The following is a 17675-nucleotide window of genomic DNA, read 5'->3' on the forward strand; positions in this document are numbered from 1 at the left end:
TATATGCATACACATCTTGACTCTAGGTAGAAATAATAAATTTCTTCATTTAAACAGTTCCATTTTTAACCCAATTCCAGAAAACAGTTCCTAGGTCATTACTATAAGTAAACTCAAAATTGTCCCATTGCAATGAAATCTCTACTATTCATTTCATTTCTTAAGTCCCAAAATTCAAATGATAAATTCTGGTACGAGCCTTCCAAATATGAAGAAATCCATAACCAAAATCTTTTTTGTAGTTTTATCTCATTTTAAGTTCAAAAAGTTCAAACAAATAAATTCTGGTATTAGGCTTTCACTTCAAAATATGAAGAGACGTTTTTCAACCAAAACTTTTCGCAGTTAACAATTTTTGTTCAAACAAGCATCTCTGAACTTACTCTTTTTTAGGTACAGTAAGTAGTATTCTCAACCGCACCGTTTTTGATGTTAGCTCAGGTTTTTCTGTGTTGCGTCGATTTTCCACGGATCTCAGCTGCAGAATCCTTGTGCTGGTTCTCGCGTCCGCCATTCTTAGCTTCTTAGCGGCTTCTGGAGCTTTTGAAAACTGCTCAGACTGACTGCTTTGCAGTCTGCTAGGACACTAACTTCTGTATGTCTCAGGTTCTTTCACCATATACATTAAGAATAGACTCACATTTAACATTTACATTTTACAAACTCACATATAACCTTTTGCCTTGCAAAGCATTTAGACTCACATTCAACATCTACATTTTACAAACTCACATATAACGTATTAACATCTACTTATTTATACTCCTTAAGGAAACTATAGAACTACTTTAGCAAATATATTTCTTATTACTTATATATTTCTTATATTCATTCCATCTTATTCTTATTTAAACTTACATTTATAGCTAACATCTTTACTTCTTACAAGCTTATCACTACATGTCTTAAGACTACCTTAGATACTTCTTGCAAGCTTATATTCTTAAAGGATCTATAGATCTATTTTACAAACTTATATAGGGCTACCATTAGCATATATTTAACTTAGCAAACACCTAAAGATTTCTTAACACAGATCTAACAAGAGAATTTTTACAAACTCACATATCTTATTTTCATCTTTTTCTACTTCTTACTCTTAATTATTATCACTATCTCTATTAGATTCTCTTAACTAGACAGGAAGTACGTACATCATTTCTAAAGTTTGGAGTTTATAGTCAGCTTTGTTATAAAACACTGGGATTTAGTGAGTGTTGTTATAGAATTGTGATAGTTGTTGCTAGGGGACTGTAACCTTCCCAGGATGACGCCACACTCCAAAGTTGCCAGTTCTCTCAGCCGTTCCGGACCGGCAGAGATGCACTGTCAGCGGTAAACGGTGTTTAACTAGAGGCTGTCCCTTCACCCAAATTCATAGTAGTTCCCCTAAGTGTTTCAATTCAGACAAATGTTTCTATTACTGAAAAACTTCACTTCACCCTGAGGGTGAAATTACCATATTTAGCTGCTGTAAAGCTCTTCACCAAATACTGCACAGCTATTAGGTGATATAAAATATTTTTCTAAAGGAGCTAGTAAAGCCAAAAGCGGCACAGCTCCGAACTCTATTTCCTCACTGTTTGCATTAACCAGTGACAAAACCCCAGAAACACTAATCGAGCCACTTTCATTCTGGTTCCTTTATAGAAACATCATTGGAGCTGACCTTCCTTAGTTCCACGCTCCTTACCAGATGCTCCGGTAACCACCGAGCTTCATTCTCCTCTTGTGAAAAAACACAAACATGTCCTCGACCCCATAATAACACAGGATCATCGGGACCCCTCCATAATCCCAAGCAGGGTTCTTTCCATTTCGCATTACCCTCAGCTAAAGGACCAGGAAGACTGGAGTGAGCTCTAATATGGCCCACAAAGCATGGCAGCTTTTTTTTTTGTGAATAGCATCTTGAATTTGTTGAAACATTTTGACTGGATTGTTGTTAGTTCCAGTATTTTCACCAAAACTGTTACTATTCAAAGGAGTCAACATAAATGTTCTTTCTGACTCAGCACATTAGCTTTAACTCCCGATATTATTAGCAGCTGTAATATTTAGCATTGATTTCTTACAAGGAATTTTCAGGTGAAGCAACTATTTTTTTAAGACAGATTTTTCTGAAGTTTCCCATCTATAAAGCAGTCATTTCTTTTTTGAATGCTTGTTTCTTATCCCCTTAATTAGATTTGCAAAGGAATCACTCATTGCAGGCTGTTTGTTCAAGAGGTAAATAATTTTTAATTTCACATAAGTTTTTTCATATCTAAGACAACGTTCAGTGTATAAACTGCTCTCTCTTGCTTAAGGATTTTAAAGTGGCTTGTTTGCTCTTAAAGGTAGCTTTTGTCATCCAACTACCGTAAAACTTTGCACAGCTATTAGGGTAAATAAGTCATTTTACCAACCCCCAAACCGCGAAGTGCCTAGTTCCATATCCTTTCAATGTTTCATTGGAACTGACACTTAAACTCTTAGATGATTTTCCTCCTTATTCTTTTAAAAGCTGTATTTTAAGTTTACCATGAACGTATTTTAGAGCTGACAAAAGTGTTTCAGGGCAATGTCGCCATCTTTAGTGGAAAAACTACCTTTCCCAGAATGCATTTCCCTTATATCAGTCTATAATAATATCAGTCCCTTATATCAGTCCTTTATATCATTTCCCTTATATCAGTCATTTCCCATAGTTCTTTTCAGGTCTGAGAGTCAACTGGTTCTCTTTTACCAGACTTGCTTACAAATTCTTGCCCGGGAGGTTTGAACAAAGTTTTGCTTTTGCAACGGGAGATTTGAACACGCATTTTACATTTTCAATTATGGGACATTGGGAGATTCCTATTCTCTCCTCAACTGGCTTTAGCAGGTGTCTCTCCTTTATTTGACACTGGCCCCCAAATCAGAACTGCACCTGCTTCATTAGTACGCATTGAGGTGGGCAATTTCTGATAGCAACTTTCCTCGGGGCTTGTGTTTGTCTTAGCCAGTCAGTGAAAAACATTTACAACAGAGCTTTTCCATAGCTTCTTCAGAGATTTTCTCCCACTGATTTTATCCTCATTTTGCTTGTTCCTTACCCCCCAGATGCAGAGCTTCAGGTATCTGTCTGCGGCTCTGTACCTCTGCTAGCTGCTTTTGGAGGTAGGGGCTTTTTTTTCTCCCCCCGAATCTGCCTCAAATTCTAGCAGCTTTTTCAGGTCATGCATTTTCTGGGGAGGAATATGTCCCTTCTGTTTCTTCAGAGTCTTTCTCCCAGGCAGTTCCCAGTTTGGTCTCAGTTTATCCCCTCTACCCCAGAAACAGTTTCCAACACTACAGTGGCGGCTTTCCCTGCTACTGAAGGTAGGGGCTTTTTGTCCATTTTCCGGGTCTGTGTGGTTTGTGTACAGACTGAAAATCTAACAAGGGAGGTTTTTGCCATTTCTAAACTCCCATTAGGACAGGTTTTTTGCCTCATCAGGCCTTCACCTGGCCCAGTCCCCCAGTGGGTTGCATTTGTTTGTCTGGGTGCTCAAGGACAGAGCTTATGCCAGAGGCAATCACCCCTCAGGGCTACACTCCCTCATCTCACCGGAATCAGTTGAAACAAAGCTTTTCTCAAAGAGGTGCTTTCTCTGACAGAAAAGAAAGCTTTACTCCTGGATAGTTCTTTTCTGCCCTGGCTGGGCTTTTTCCCCAGACAGCGTTCTGACTCAGCAGCACAACTGCTTCAGACACAGTTCAACTTTTCTGTTTTCCCAGAAAGGTCCTTACTCTGATAGGAAAGCTTTTTCTCATTTCTTTTTGCAGCTGTGGACCTATCAACCCGGGACTTGTAGGAAAGTGGACAACTGTGCCGTTCCCACTGGCTTTAGTTTTGTTTGTTCATTAGCAATCTTCCCCTGGGTCCTGTACCTTCCTGCCTCAGCTCTGTGCTCCAGGAAGTTTGCAACTGCAGGAACCCTAGTATCCCCAAAATGCACTCCGACTCAGAGACGCTGGCCAGTCGCCTCTGGGTTTTTGGTCAGAAGTGAGGATACAATGCTAACATTTTGCACTGCTTCAGGGGATCTTTGCATTAGGACGATTAGGAGCACCTTTTCATTCTGAAACGCCCAACTCAGAAACAAAACCCTTGATGCCTCAGCTCGGTTGTAACTGAAAAGCTTGGCTTTTTTGCTTTTCTCAGGTAAAGTTTCCCGCCCTTTTGGGCTCTCTGTAGCTTTTTACCCACACTCTCCCAAGCGTTTCCCTCAGGGTACTCTGACCCTCTGCTTTTTACTAGCTTGAAGAGACAGAGCTTAGAAGAGGTTTTTAGGAACTTGTCCCTGCCTCCTGCATTACAGGGAGGATTTTTTAAAGCTTGAAAGAACTTAGGTTTTGCCGTCTTAAGAGGTTTGTTGTTTTCCCTTTGAGCTAATCACAGGTGGTCCCCATACTAATATCTTCAGGTGATTCTAATTTTTGCCCTTTTGACAGAAAGTTAAAGGCTTTAGTTTTTAAGTTTAAGATTAAGGCTTTTTAGAGAGATTTTTTCCCCCAAATTTTCCAAGAAAAGCTTTATAGTTTGAGAAAGATTTTTCCCCCAGGAGAAAGACCAACTTTTCCCAAAACTTCCCAACTTTAAACTTTTTGGCTTTTTACACCCCCATTTTTGCCTCAGGGAGAAGTCACTTTCTCCTGCCGCTTGGACTTAGCATTTTAGCTGTCCCCAGGTCAAAAGCTTCCATAGGAAACTTTTTCTTCCCCATAAGCTCAAAGAGCTTTTTTACTACCCATAAAGCCCAAAGAAAGATTTTTCCCCCCAGTTTGCATTCAGAGCCTCCAAAGTTAGAAAATTGAAGAGTTTTTCTGTCTAGTTGCCTTACTTATTTTTTCCTACACAATCTTACACTTCTAAGTTTTTCCTACACTATTTTACTACCCTATACCTTATACTTATTTTTCACAGATAGAAATTGAGAAAGGGATAGAAGATAGAAAATTTTGACAGAAGAGAATTTCGCTGCAGCATCGGACATCCTTCCAGTCCGCTTTCCTTTTCTCTCGAGGATAAAACCCCTGCCTCTCAAAAATATATATATAAAAAATATATATTTTCCATAACACCGGCATGCCTTATCCACTGGCAGGGCTGAACTCAGCACTTTTGCCAAAAACTCTGTAATAAAACTTATTTTCCTTTATCTTTAGTCCCTATTACTTTGTCTTTAGTCCCTGTTCATTTGTCTTTAGTCCCCTTTTTTTTAGTCCCCCCTTTTTTTTAGTCCCCTTTTTTTTCTTTTTTCTTTAGTCCCTGTTCGGGCGCCATTCTGTGGGGCGTTTACCCAACCACCCCCACAGTTCCCCAGAGTTTTCTTGAGTGCGAGCAGCAGGAAATATTAGATAGAAGGATTTATTGCGGAGAATATCGCGGAGATAAACAGATAGAAAATAAAGGATAGCCTCGAGAGGGCCTGGAACCTATTCCAACGGGCTCCAACTGTCTCTGCCCCAGGGTTTTTATAGAGACGCCAAGGGGTGGAGCAAAAGACCTCCTCCCCCAGCACAGCCAAGTGCAGACCATCCCAGACACCTGCACTCAGGCCCGTGGTCTAATCATCCTCTATGAGGACCTGCTGGGTAAAGGCACGAGGAACCCAAGAACGGGCTCCCACAGAGCTGACAGGAGTTGTCCATGAATTGCAGGGGAGAGGTGGGCTGAAGTGTGGAGAGGATGAGGTGGGAGGGCTGGGCTGTTGGCTCTTGGGAGGTGGGCCATGTGGGACTCAGCCCAGGGAAGGCTGAGCCTTCAGTCTGGAGAAGAATGCCTGGATCCAGGTGCTACTCAGCAGGAAAGTTGACAATGAGCATGGAAGACGATACAGGGCTTGTATGGGAAATCAAGACATTGGTCAGAGCCCAACCTGGAGGTGCAGGCCTGTCATCTCGCCCACTAGGGAAGCTGAAGCAGGAGATTGAAAGCAATTAGTGACATCTTGTCCCCACATACAGTGAAAAGGGAGTCTGGGGAGGTGGCTCAGTGGGTACAGTGCTTGCTACACACACATCAGGACCTGAGTCTGGCTCCCCAGAACTCATGCAGAAGGTGGATGCTGTGGCATGTGTCTGTAACCTCAGTGCTGTGGGGGACAGAGACAGGATCCTGGAGACTCTTCCTGGCCAGCCTAGCAGAAAAGGCAAGCAGTGGGTTCAATGGAAGATGGAGAGCAGTAGAGGAAGACATGATGTCAAACTCTGCCCGTCCCATGCGTGTGTGTGTGTGTGTGTGTGTGTGTGTGTGTGTGTGTGTACATACAACACACACAGAAGAAAGAAAAGGGAACTTTTTATATATAAGTCCTCTTTGCTTAGCACATCAAGGTCCTGGGGTCAATTGCTGTACAGGAAAAAAAAAAGAGTTGGATAAGGACATATGTGGGCCTCCAGCCTGTTTGGCTCTCTGGGGAGGGGGAGAATCTCAGAAGACTCATCAAATGAGAGTGTGCTGGATGCAGAAGCCAGAGGACCAGCTATGGGAATGAGTAGCCACAGGAAGACCCTGGCTGGAGTTGATGTTGCAGTAAGGGGTGGGTACAGGGAACAGAACCCACAAGGAACATGGAACTATCAGGTACAGCCAGAGGAGCAGAGAAGTGTGGGAGCCAAAAGCCAAGAGGAGAATTAGAGGTTAGTGAGTGAGTCAGCAGTGCAGCCATGATGAAGGGATGAGAAGGGCTTCCCAGGCAGAAGACAGAATGGTGTCAGAGTTATAGGAGCACAGCTCTGGTAATCGTGTTTAATGAGTTAATTTGCATTAGTTAATTCATTTGTTTTTGTGGTACTGAAGATCAAAGTCAGGGCTGTACACATGCTAGGCAGGTGTTCTTCCATGGACCTATATCCCCTGCCCTCTTTCCCTTTTGGTTTTAAGACAGGGTCTTAACAAGTTACCTGGGCTGGCTTTGAACTTACCCTGCCACCCAGGCAGTCTTTGAACTTGTGATCCCCCTGCCTCAGCCTCTAGAGTAGCTGGGACTGCAGGTCTACAGTGACTTACAGTTAAAGCAAGGTACAGATGCTGACATATAAGTTCATGAGTTTTGGATTGCTTTCCCCGGAGCATGTGACTGAAATGGAGAGACAGACAGACAAGGTAAGGTCTGTCCATAGATGACAGGGCTACAAGACTGGCCCAAATCAGGATTTTTCGGCCAGATCTCACATGGAGCTCTAGCACAGCAGACAGGTCTGCACTGACCCCACTGGCTCAGCCAGCGCAAGAACCCAAGCCCTGGCTGTCCTGTCTCCATGTTGGCCTTTCTTGTGGCAATGCCCAAGACAGACACAGGGAGTCCAATCAGGATGCTGCATCTGAGTCCTTAAGAGGAAACCAGGTCCCAGAGAGTGAATCTAGCCTGTTCCAGTGTGCAGGACTGAAGCCTGTGCCAGGAAGAATACATCAGAGCCATGGAGGAGCTGCAGAGCTCAGCCTGGTCACCCACTGCAGTGGTGTATCAAGGACAAGAGCCCCTTTCTAAGCAGAGGAGACCCATCTACCTGCCAAAGCCCTCACCTCTCCTAGCGGAGCCTCCAGTGACCAAACCAGGCAAGTGCTTCACGTCCCCAGACACCTCTAGGGCCTCCTCATGCCTCCCTCCTAAGCAGGATATGGGGCTTATAGAGGTAGAGAGCAATTAACTGTCTGGAATGGGTCAGGTACATGGAAGAAGAGTGTGTGCCGGTCTGAGTGAAGGTGTCGCCCAACTGATACTCTGTCTCTCCCCAAATCATGACTATGGAAACATGTTGAGAGCTGTTCCCCAGAGAACATGCTTACTCAGAAGCAATCAGGACAGAAAGCCATGCAAAGCCAGCCAGAGCAAGCTGTTGGCACATCCAGTCCTGTACAGATGCTCAGTGTAGTAGAATGTCTCATACGTGACTGTGAGAACAGGCAGAGTATATGTGTGCCCCAGAGCCTGCTGGCCATGACTATGAGCTTGTCTGTGAAAGCTTGGGCTCTGGGACAAAGCGTCCACCACCCTGTACCGATTTACATGATGCGGAAAACCCAACACGTCTATTGGAGGTGGACCATCTCTACTCTCACCTAGATCTCACAACCATTTTCACCTCAAAAAACACAGAATTTTTTAAAATATTATCAGGGCAAAACTTAAATGACATAATGAGACTCTGTGTGCCACACATTATAGTTAATGGGGTAGAATGATTGTTCCAGAGTCCAGGGTCCTCTAAAAGGAAAAACTCCTTTTAGCAGTTGACATTCCTAGGGACAGCTTAAGTCACGAGAAACTAAAAACAGTGAGTTTGCATCCATCCAACACAGGGCAAGAATACAGTTAGGATATGGGTTATGGCCACTTTGACCACCCCAGTGACACAGAACTGTTAGCTCTGCAAGGCCTTCTGGGATTTTGCTCATGGGAAGTTGGGACAGCCAGCCCTGGATGCAAAAGATAAATCTCCATGAACTTGAAAGAGCTGGTATAAGAGGTAGAACTGCAACATACTACATACACAGGAACCAGCTATGGCTCACATGCTTGGACAGGTGTAAGAGGCTTGCTTTGGATGCTTGCAAGACCAGGAGGGGCCTTCAGAACCACGGACAGCACTCGGGCCCAAGACCTGGGATGACTGGCTCTCAGTTCCCAGGGACCAGTCCTGCCCTTTAGGGAGGGAGTTCTTCCTAGGCAGCTGTGTGTCCAGTAAGTGCCTTCCAGAAAGCTTGGCACCATGGTTTTGTGCTGGCAAAGCAGGAAATAAGGGGCTGTCCATTTGTGATGGAGGGAGATGGCTACCTTGAAGGGGAAGGAGAGTATGTGTGTTTGATGAGGAGACTGAGTAGCTCCATATGTCTGATGGCCCCCGTTGCCACTGTAAAGCTTCAGATGTGTTGCCGGGTGGAGGGGCCATGTCAGGAGCTGGAGATAGGAACAGACAGCGGAGGCTGGATACAGACACCTGCAGGAGAGGCCCTGGCTGGGTCCTGTGGGGGAAGGCACAGTGTTAAACAGTGGCTTCATTGTAGCTGGAGAATTTTTCTCCAGCTCCCGCCACCAAGTCCCGCCAGTCCCAGAGCCCACTTATAAAATAAACACACAGACTCTTACATTATTTAAACTGCTTGGCCATTAGCTCAGGCCTGTTATTGTCTAGCTCTTACTCTTATATTTAGCCCATTTCTATTAATCTTTACTTTGCCACATGGCTTGTGGCTTACCGGTACTTTACATCTTCCTTGTCCTGATGGCGGCTGGCAATGTCTCTCTCTCAGCCTTCCACTTCCCAGAATTCTTTTTCTTGTCCCGCCTATACTTCCTGCCTAGCCAATGGCCAATCAGTGATTTATTTACTGACCAATCAGCAACACACTTGACATACAGACCATCCCACAGCACTTCCCCTTTTCTTTTCTTAAAAAGGAAGGTTTTAACTTTAACATAGTAAAATTACATATAACAAAACAATTATCAAGCAAGAATTACAGTTACAATATTAAAGAAGAGATCCTATCTATCTTATATTTGTAAGTTTAAGGTTTTATATCTAACTTATCTTTTATTATAACTAAGGAAAATTGTAAGTATCTAGTCTTTAACCACATCAAAGACCTCAGAAGGATATACTACTACCTGAGAAATGGAGAAGGATATAAGCAACTCTTAGGAGTCTTGTAGGGTAGACAGAGACAGCTGGCAGCCTGGACAGTCATTCAAAGTTCTCTTGTAAGGTTGGGGCATCTGTCTTCAGCCCACAGGCCTAGAGTCTCTTATTCACTTTTCTCTGTGTCCTGTAGAATGTCTGGCAGTTTTCTCTGCAAAGCAGGAACCTGAAGGACCATTTTGTCAAGCAAAGTTCAGTGGTCACCTTTGTATGGGTCCTGCATGTCCAGTTGATCAGGCAGTCCAGGCAAGAACAGTTTCTTGCCCAAATGGCTATTTTTGTCAAGGTGAAGATAAACTCTGTATGGAGTGTCTTCGATGCCCATCCTCCTCTCTGAAGTAAATCGGTGCTGTCAGGAGCAGACATGTCTCACTGTCCAAAAAGTCTAAACTTTTAAAACATTTTAAATGCCATATTCTGTAGGTCTTTGAAGTGTTTGAAGACTACCTATCTATCTGAAATATATCTATGTATACCTAGAAGACTTAACTAACATGGCTACAAATATTATCATAGATGACTAACTATTAATCTATTTTTTAATTATCCATTACAATTTTAAATGAGTTACATAAACATAATACCTCAAACAAGAATAGAAATATATATACAGTATAACAAAATTAAGTTTAAATTTGTATCAATAAACTAAAATCTATAGCAATGTAAAACATTTTAAACAAGTTGTTACTCTTTCAAAGTAGGTTCATTAATCTACCCTTTCATCCTATCATATCTAAACTATCCCCCTTTTTGTTTTAGAAAGAGATTGTATTTATAATCAACCTGATTTAAATAAAAATATTGGTTTTTTTCTGTCCCACACCAGAGGGCTCTTCTGATTTGGGACACAAGAATCTCTTAACCATTTTTTTTTTTTGAGCAATATGTCTGGGTTTAGAGGGGGAGTGAGCCAATTCCATCTCTAAAGCCAGCTTGGTATATTTGGGAGTTTGGGCGTAGCTTCTCTTACTACTTCCTGCTGGAGGGGGGCGCTGTATCTTATGGAGACAGAAAGAAAATTTTAGGATCATGGAGTAGTCCGTGAGGCTGTATCGTCTGAGCCAGTTGCCTTGAAACCATTCTGAATGTTGAATCATCTGGGCCATGGTGTCACTGGAGACCTTTCAGGGGGTCTTGGCTGGTCAAACCTGATGTATCTTAATCTGGAACAAATCCATAGTCTCTGGCTTTCTGTGGAAACAAAAGCAGAGACTCTTTTCCAAAGCAACATATCCTTATATCCAAATTTTGAAGTCAAGGTACCTTTAAAATATACATTTTGGCATAACTCAACAGCTTTTACAATCAAATGTTTTTCTGCAGTTACGAATATCAAAGAGAACATAATCCAGATTCTTTGTGTGGTAGCCATCTTTACGTGGCTTATTTTTTTATATTAGTGTGAGCCTATGGCTTTTAAACTGCAGCCTTCTAAGCCTGAAACGGCGCAGTGGCTGCTGGCTCCGCTCACTTCAGCTTCCCAACATGGCGGCGGTCCGCTTTCCGCCAGCTCTGGGAGCCGTAACTCTCAGAAATAGTGGGTCTACACTTTTACCAAAGTAGCGTGTAGCCCAGAAACCTCTTTTTTTGTTTTGTACTAGCAAAGGCTAAATCCACCACACAGTTTAATGTGCTACTTGCAGAGGTCTCATTCCCACCATACTGCAGGTCGAGAGCACACGCTAGGAACCCGCCAGTAGCTCAAACCGGCAGCTGCCGCTCATTTGAGAGAGACAATTAGGAAGCTGTTTTTAGGTCCGTTTTTGAATCTTTTTTCTAAGTTTTTAGGTGGAAACTCTTGCCACCACGTTGGACGCCATTTGTAGCTGGAGAATTTTTCTCCAGCTCCCGCCACCAAGTCCCGCCAGTCCCAGAGCCCACTTATAAAATAAACACACAGACTCTTACATTATTTAAACTGCTTGGCCATTAGCTCAGGCCTGTTATTGTCTAGCTCTTACTCTTATATTTAGCCCATTTCTATTAATCTTTACTTTGCCACATGGCTTGTGGCTTACCGGTACTTTACATCTTCCTTGTCCTGATGGCGGCTGGCAATGTCTCTCTCTCAGCCTTCCACTTCCCAGAATTCTTTTTCTTGTCCCGCCTATACTTCCTGCCTAGCCAATGGCCAATCAGTGATTTATTTACTGACCAATCAGCAACACACTTGACATACAGACCATCCCACAGCACTTCATCCTCAGAGAACAGCCAGTAGGAAGCTGGGCAGAGGATGCTGAGCTGTTGGGATGGCAGTGTGGTCTGGTTATAAAGAATGACAAGAGAGGGAGGGTGGTCCCAGGAGAAAACAGGGTGATCCGTGGGAGCTCACAGAGGAGGAAGAGCCTAGATGAGCAGCTGGAGAGAGGACAGGGGCTCTGGTGGGCTGGCCTTCCATGGAAATCCCATCCTCCCTGCCTCCACCACCTCACCTAGAGTTGTGTGCCAGGGAAGGGCTCCTGTAACCCAGACAGAAAAATCATAGCTGTTGGTGTAAGGTCCCCGTGTATCAGACATTCACGTAGACGTTACCCCTGCCTTGTCTTGAAGCTGTCACTCTTGCTCCGTGATTCTGAGATATAGTTTCATGATAGAGATTAGCCTGGCTCCCAGTTTGGGATACTCTGGGGCAATAGGTGTGCACTTGCACACGTGGCCTCATCCATTCCTTTCTTTAAACCTTGAACTAATCCTGTATGCAGCTGTCACCCCTGATAGTCACTACTAGTAAGCAGAAGTACACAGAGCGTTAGTAACATGCCAGGCCAAAGAGTACATGCACACCCAGCTTGCACTCACCTCTCTGACTCTAGAATCTGTCAAGATGGCATGCTTATAGGTGTGAGGAGCCCAGGCTTGCTGTGTGGGGAGGGACATGGTTACCTATGCTTGAGGTGACTTCCTGACTCCCTCTGTTTCTCATGCTCTCTTCTTGTTCACTGACTGTCCAGGCAATTAAGTCCACACATGGAGAAGTGTCAATGTGTTTTCTTTCCATCAAGACTACTGCCCCCAGGTCTTGTTTTCTCCCAGCCATGTTATGGCTGCCTCCTCTAAATACTCTATTTTGCCTTTGAACCAGCCAAGATTCCAGCTGCATCCAGTGTGGAAGAAGCCGATGGTGGCAGCCTCCTGCCCACTACTGACGAGCTCTCTCAAGCCTTAGCTGGGTCTGATTCCCCGGACAGTCCTCCCAGACCCCTGGAGAGATCTGCGAGCCAGCTCCCCAGCCCTCCACTGCTGCCCACCCCGCCACCCAAGGCCAGCTGTAAAGCCACAAAAACTGTCACAGGTGAGTCTTCATGTCCTTCCTCCCCACTGAGCTCCCACCCACCCCCTCTCTGTCCTTGTCTTCAGCCCATCTTGCCTGGCTCCAGCTCCAGGCTGACTCTCAGGTTTGCCTGTGCCCAGGCTTGGCAGACCATAGAGAGAGCTCTTACAAGACCCTGGTTGTTGAGTGCAGACTGCTTGTGCCCCCTTCAACAGTCAGAGGGGAATCTTCTAGACCCCGAATCCAGGGCATGCAGCCATCCCTCAGGATGGGGCCGTTCCTGATATGCTCTGTGTGCACATTTGGGCAGAGCCCAGGTCAGCCCTCGCCCTTTGGGACAGCACACTTGGGCAGAAGCCACTTTGTCATCTCCTCTTGTGTCCCCTTCCTCTGCAGCTCTGGCCTTGCAGGGGAGTAGCTGCAGGAAGTCAGGTTTTACTCATCTCAGTCCCATGGAGAGTCAGGCTATCCACTGAGTGGTGGCTTTTTTTTTTTTTTAATAAAAAAAAGCACATTCCTATGTCCTCTTCTTGGAAGCAGTGGGCACAAAAAGTCACCAGAGAGCAGAGCTCAGCTCAGTGAAGCCACTTACTCTGTGGACAGGCACTACAAACAGAGGGAGGAGAGGCAAGCGTTCCGTGCACAGTTTAGAACACTAAAGACTTGGAGAATGTAACTTGTCCCAGATCCTGCAGCTGATACAGACTCAAACTCTGCTGTCACCCACAAACATGACTGGGCCACACTTGGGGCCAGCAACCATATCCTGCTGTTTCATATTGTAACAGCAACACTTAAAATAAATCTTTTAACCGGGGACTTGCTTACAGTTTCCTAAGGTTAGTCCATGATCATCATGGCAGGAAGCATGGTGGCATGCAGGCAGGCAGCTGGGTGCTTAGATCCTGACCATAGGCAGGCAGAGAGGAAGACATTGAACCTGCTGTGGGCTTTTGAAACCTCAGATCCCACCCCCAGTGACACAGTTCCCCCAACAAGACCATACCTACTCCAGTAAGGCCACACCTCCTAATCCTGCTCACAGTTCCGATAACTAGGAATCAAGTGTCCAAATTTATGAGCCTACGGAGGCCATTCCCGTTCAAACCACCACATAAACCTTCTCCTGGTTTTCCCAGAAGAATGTTTGACACCCTGGGGTGTTGCTGATGGCATAAGGAGGGGGATGGAGCTCAGTGGGGTAACCCCAGCCCTAACCCTAGTAGTCCCTGCTTAAGTCTTCAGTGGAGTTCACCCTGGCCTCACCTTGATTTTAGATGTCTGGCCTCCAGACTAGAGTGAGCTGTCCTGATGTTTTAAGCCACCCACTTTGTTCCCATAAACCCTGTATCCAAATGAGCCCCAGTGGCACTCAGTCTCTGCATCACAGTCCCATGCAGGTGCAGCCGTGTGTCTGGCATAGGACAGGTGCCAGGTGGGTGCAGGCAGCTGTGTACTTAAACGAGGTATGAATGAGTGAGTACCCAGAACTCTGCTTTCTGCATCACTGGAAATGAGTAAAAAACTCAGTTGCTGCCTGGCATGACCACACAGAGAGAAAATTGAGCGTTTGGTTTCCATGCTCGTGGTAACTCCCCCTTTCCAAGTGTTGGCATCTGAAGCGTTTCAAAATCACTTGACTGAACAGCAGACGCCACCCTTCCCCACAGGAAGCGCAAATGGGTTCTGATAGTCTATGGACTTTCTGTTTCCATTGTTTGGGAGAGACTCCCACCCCAGAGTGTGAACACTTCTCCCACCGTAACTCTCCCTCACGCACACCCTCTGGGTCCCCATGATCTGCCCACAGCCTGTCTGGCAACACTTCGCCCTTTCTCAGGGGAAGGAACTCAGGGGCAGCAGGCATTCGTATTTTGATGTCACTGGTTGGACTGAACAGGAAGTGGTCATGAGCTCAGAACTTCTGTCTGGAATCTGTACCTTTGATACCACGCCTGGGTGGCTCTGCCCCTGAGGTCCCCCTGTTCCTTTCCCTCTTGGGAGGTGTTGTTTCCACACAGGAGCACTAGGTGACAGCAGAGAATCAGAGTTCCTATCTTTGAGCTTGCCGCCTTGGCACTGGTGAGGCCAGTGAGGCGCATCCTAGCCTGACACCGGGGCCCTGCTGTCTGCATCTCCTTGAGTTACTGTGACAAAATAACCTGTCAGCAATAGATTATTTTTCACAGTCCTGGAGGCCGTAAGTTCTGGATTGGACTACTGCTAGCCTGTTTGAAGTCTGGTAGGGGCCTGCTTCTGGATTTGTAGGGTATGTTTCTGGTCCCACACATGTGTGTCATATGTGTGTTCATACAACTGCATGACTGTGGAAGCCAGGGGACATGGAGGGAGAGAAGAAATAGTCTCTTATTTTCCTTGAACTTGCCCATTAGGTTAGGCTGGCTGGTTGGCCAGCAAGCCCCAGGGATATCCCCTCCACCCCCTGCACACCCCTTCTCACCAGTGCTGATATTACAAGCACACACTGTCCATCACACTTGACTCTTTTTCTTAAACAACAGCAACAAACAAAACTAAAAATGAACAAACAAAAAACCAGGTTCTGTTATAGTTGGAATTTTCTTTGGGCCACCAACCAGCTCCCAAATAGACACAGAGACTTATTATTGATTATGAATGCTTGGCCTTAGCTTAGGCTTGTCCCACTAGCTCTTTTAACTTAATTTAACCTGTTTCTATTTATCTACATTTTGTCTCAGGGCTTTTTACCTTTTCTTCATTCTGCATGTCCTACTTTCCTGCTACCTCTGTGTCTGGCTGGCTGACCTCTGGCATCTCTTTTTCTTCTACTTACTTTCCCTGCCAAGAAGTCCTGCCTATAACTCCCCCTAGCTATTGGCCATTCAGCTCTTTGTAAGACCAATCAGGTACCTTAGGCAGGAAAGGTAAAACAGCAAAACATCTTTATGTAATTAAACAAATGCAACACATCTTTACATAGTTAAATATTCCACAACATTCTGGGGGAGTTGAATTCAGGTTCCCATACTCAAGACAAGTACTTTACCAACTGAACCATCTTCCCAGCCATGCTGGTCCTGTTTGGAAAGTGTTCATGGTGAACACTCCTGGCTCATGGAAGCCCTGTTGAGGGTCGAAATGAGATTATATGCCTCTGCCACTGCTCCTCCCTTTCCTATGACTCCAGAGGCCTGTGGCTCCCTGCATGTCACCTGCCTGGCCTCCAGAGGCTGCTTAGCTCAAACCCTTTCTTGGCCTGGTCCTGTTTTGATAGCCCACTCTACTGCAGGGTCCCACAGCCTCTCTCTGGTGCAGTTGGAGCAGGTGCCTCCTGGCAACACCCCTGTACCATCTTTGAGCCTCAGTTTTTCCCTTTCAGAATTGGAGCAGTAAGAGGTGTGCCGGGCACATGTTAGTCTGCCGGTGGGCTAGCATGATCCTCAGAAATGCTGAAGGGTGCTGGTTTGCTGTCCTTACTGTGGATTGGTCTTTGTTTCTGTATTGTGCTGGAGTGATATACATGTGACTGACTGGCATAGAGACCTTTGGTGAGATCCCAGCTCCAGCCTGCCTGCCACATAAGTGGCTAAGTCATGGATGCTGCCTTCCTCTGTACAACTTTTCTGGCAAGGACTGGAGTCGATGCTGACTAAATAGAGGTCTGGGAACACAGAATCCCTGTGGGTGTTCAGGGCATTGTTGACATATCAAGCAGGAACTATCCCCAGGAAGAACCAAAGCCATATCCTACCTGCCCACACAGGCTCTGCTCATCCTTTGGGTGACAGCTAAATACTTTTGTAGAGAAGTCTCAGCCTCTCCCTCATGACAGAGAGAGAGGAAAAGGTGGAGTGGTCCTCCTGGACTAGTACTTGGGACTCTAAACAGGAATGAGACTCAGAGAGGGTCTCACCAAGGAAGGGATAGAGGAGAAGAGCCTTCAGAGGCCCAGAGTTGGGGCAGCATGGTGCTTCAAGAACTAGAAGGATCTTCATGAGGCAGACTGAAGAGAGTGGAGTGGGAATCAGAAAGAGATGATGCCAGGGGGCTGAGCAGGGTGGCCCAAGGGGCTTTGGGACTGGGCTGTGAGACTGATCACATCACAAGGAGGATGAGAAAGATGAGAGAGGATTCACAGTCCAGAAAGAGCCCCAAGGCTGAGGTGCAGGGAGAGGTTGGAAGTGAATGGGAACAGATAGCGTTTGGAGGGCAGAGGTAGAAGGAAGGATGGCTACAGGGCTCTGGAAGTATTTATGATTCCCATGTAACAAAGAACAGATCCGGGAAGCTGACTTCTCAAAGGGACGAGGGAAAGGGTGCTGTTTGCCCAGATCTTGCAGAACGACATTGGCTTTGACATTGAAGAGTTCTCCCCCAATCGAATGGCACTATAGATGTAGGGCCCTGGGCAGTCAAATCCTGGTCACTTCCCTGGGAATAGTCTGGACTGAGCCTCCATGTAGGTGAAGTGGCCTGGCAGGGCATGAGGAGTATATGCCCTTACATCTTCCTCGGGTCCTTGGTCCCCATGTGGAAGGTGATGCCTGTGTATGTTCCTGCTCCAACCCAGGTCAAGCCGCACTCTTCCAAGGCCCCAGCATGAAGAGCAATGAGCCTGCTCTCCGAGGACAGCTTGCCACCCCCACAGGGTCCCCTCATCTCACCACTGTCCACCGGCCACTGCCCCCCAGCCGTGTGATTGAGGAGCTACACAGGGCATTGGCCACGAAGCACCGTCAGGACAGGTGAGGCTGTGACCCTACAC

General features: G+C 45.7%; 1 protein-coding gene across 2 annotated transcripts in view; it reads left to right on the top strand.

The window, feature by feature from the left end:
- Positions 1–17675, top strand: part of Phactr3 (phosphatase and actin regulator 3) — a 238434-nt gene that overhangs the window by 162098 nt on the left and 58661 nt on the right. For both annotated transcript variants that reach the window (XM_059262050.1, XM_059262051.1), the window contains exons 5-6: positions 12740–12949; positions 17481–17655. In XM_059262050.1, coding sequence (XP_059118033.1) covers positions 12740–12949; positions 17481–17655 — 385 coding nt within the window. The remainder of the gene's footprint in view (positions 1–12739; positions 12950–17480; positions 17656–17675) is intronic.

This window comes from Peromyscus eremicus, chromosome 4 (genome assembly GCF_949786415.1).
Source record: "Peromyscus eremicus chromosome 4, PerEre_H2_v1, whole genome shotgun sequence".
Taxonomy (NCBI): domain Eukaryota; kingdom Metazoa; phylum Chordata; class Mammalia; order Rodentia; family Cricetidae; genus Peromyscus; species Peromyscus eremicus.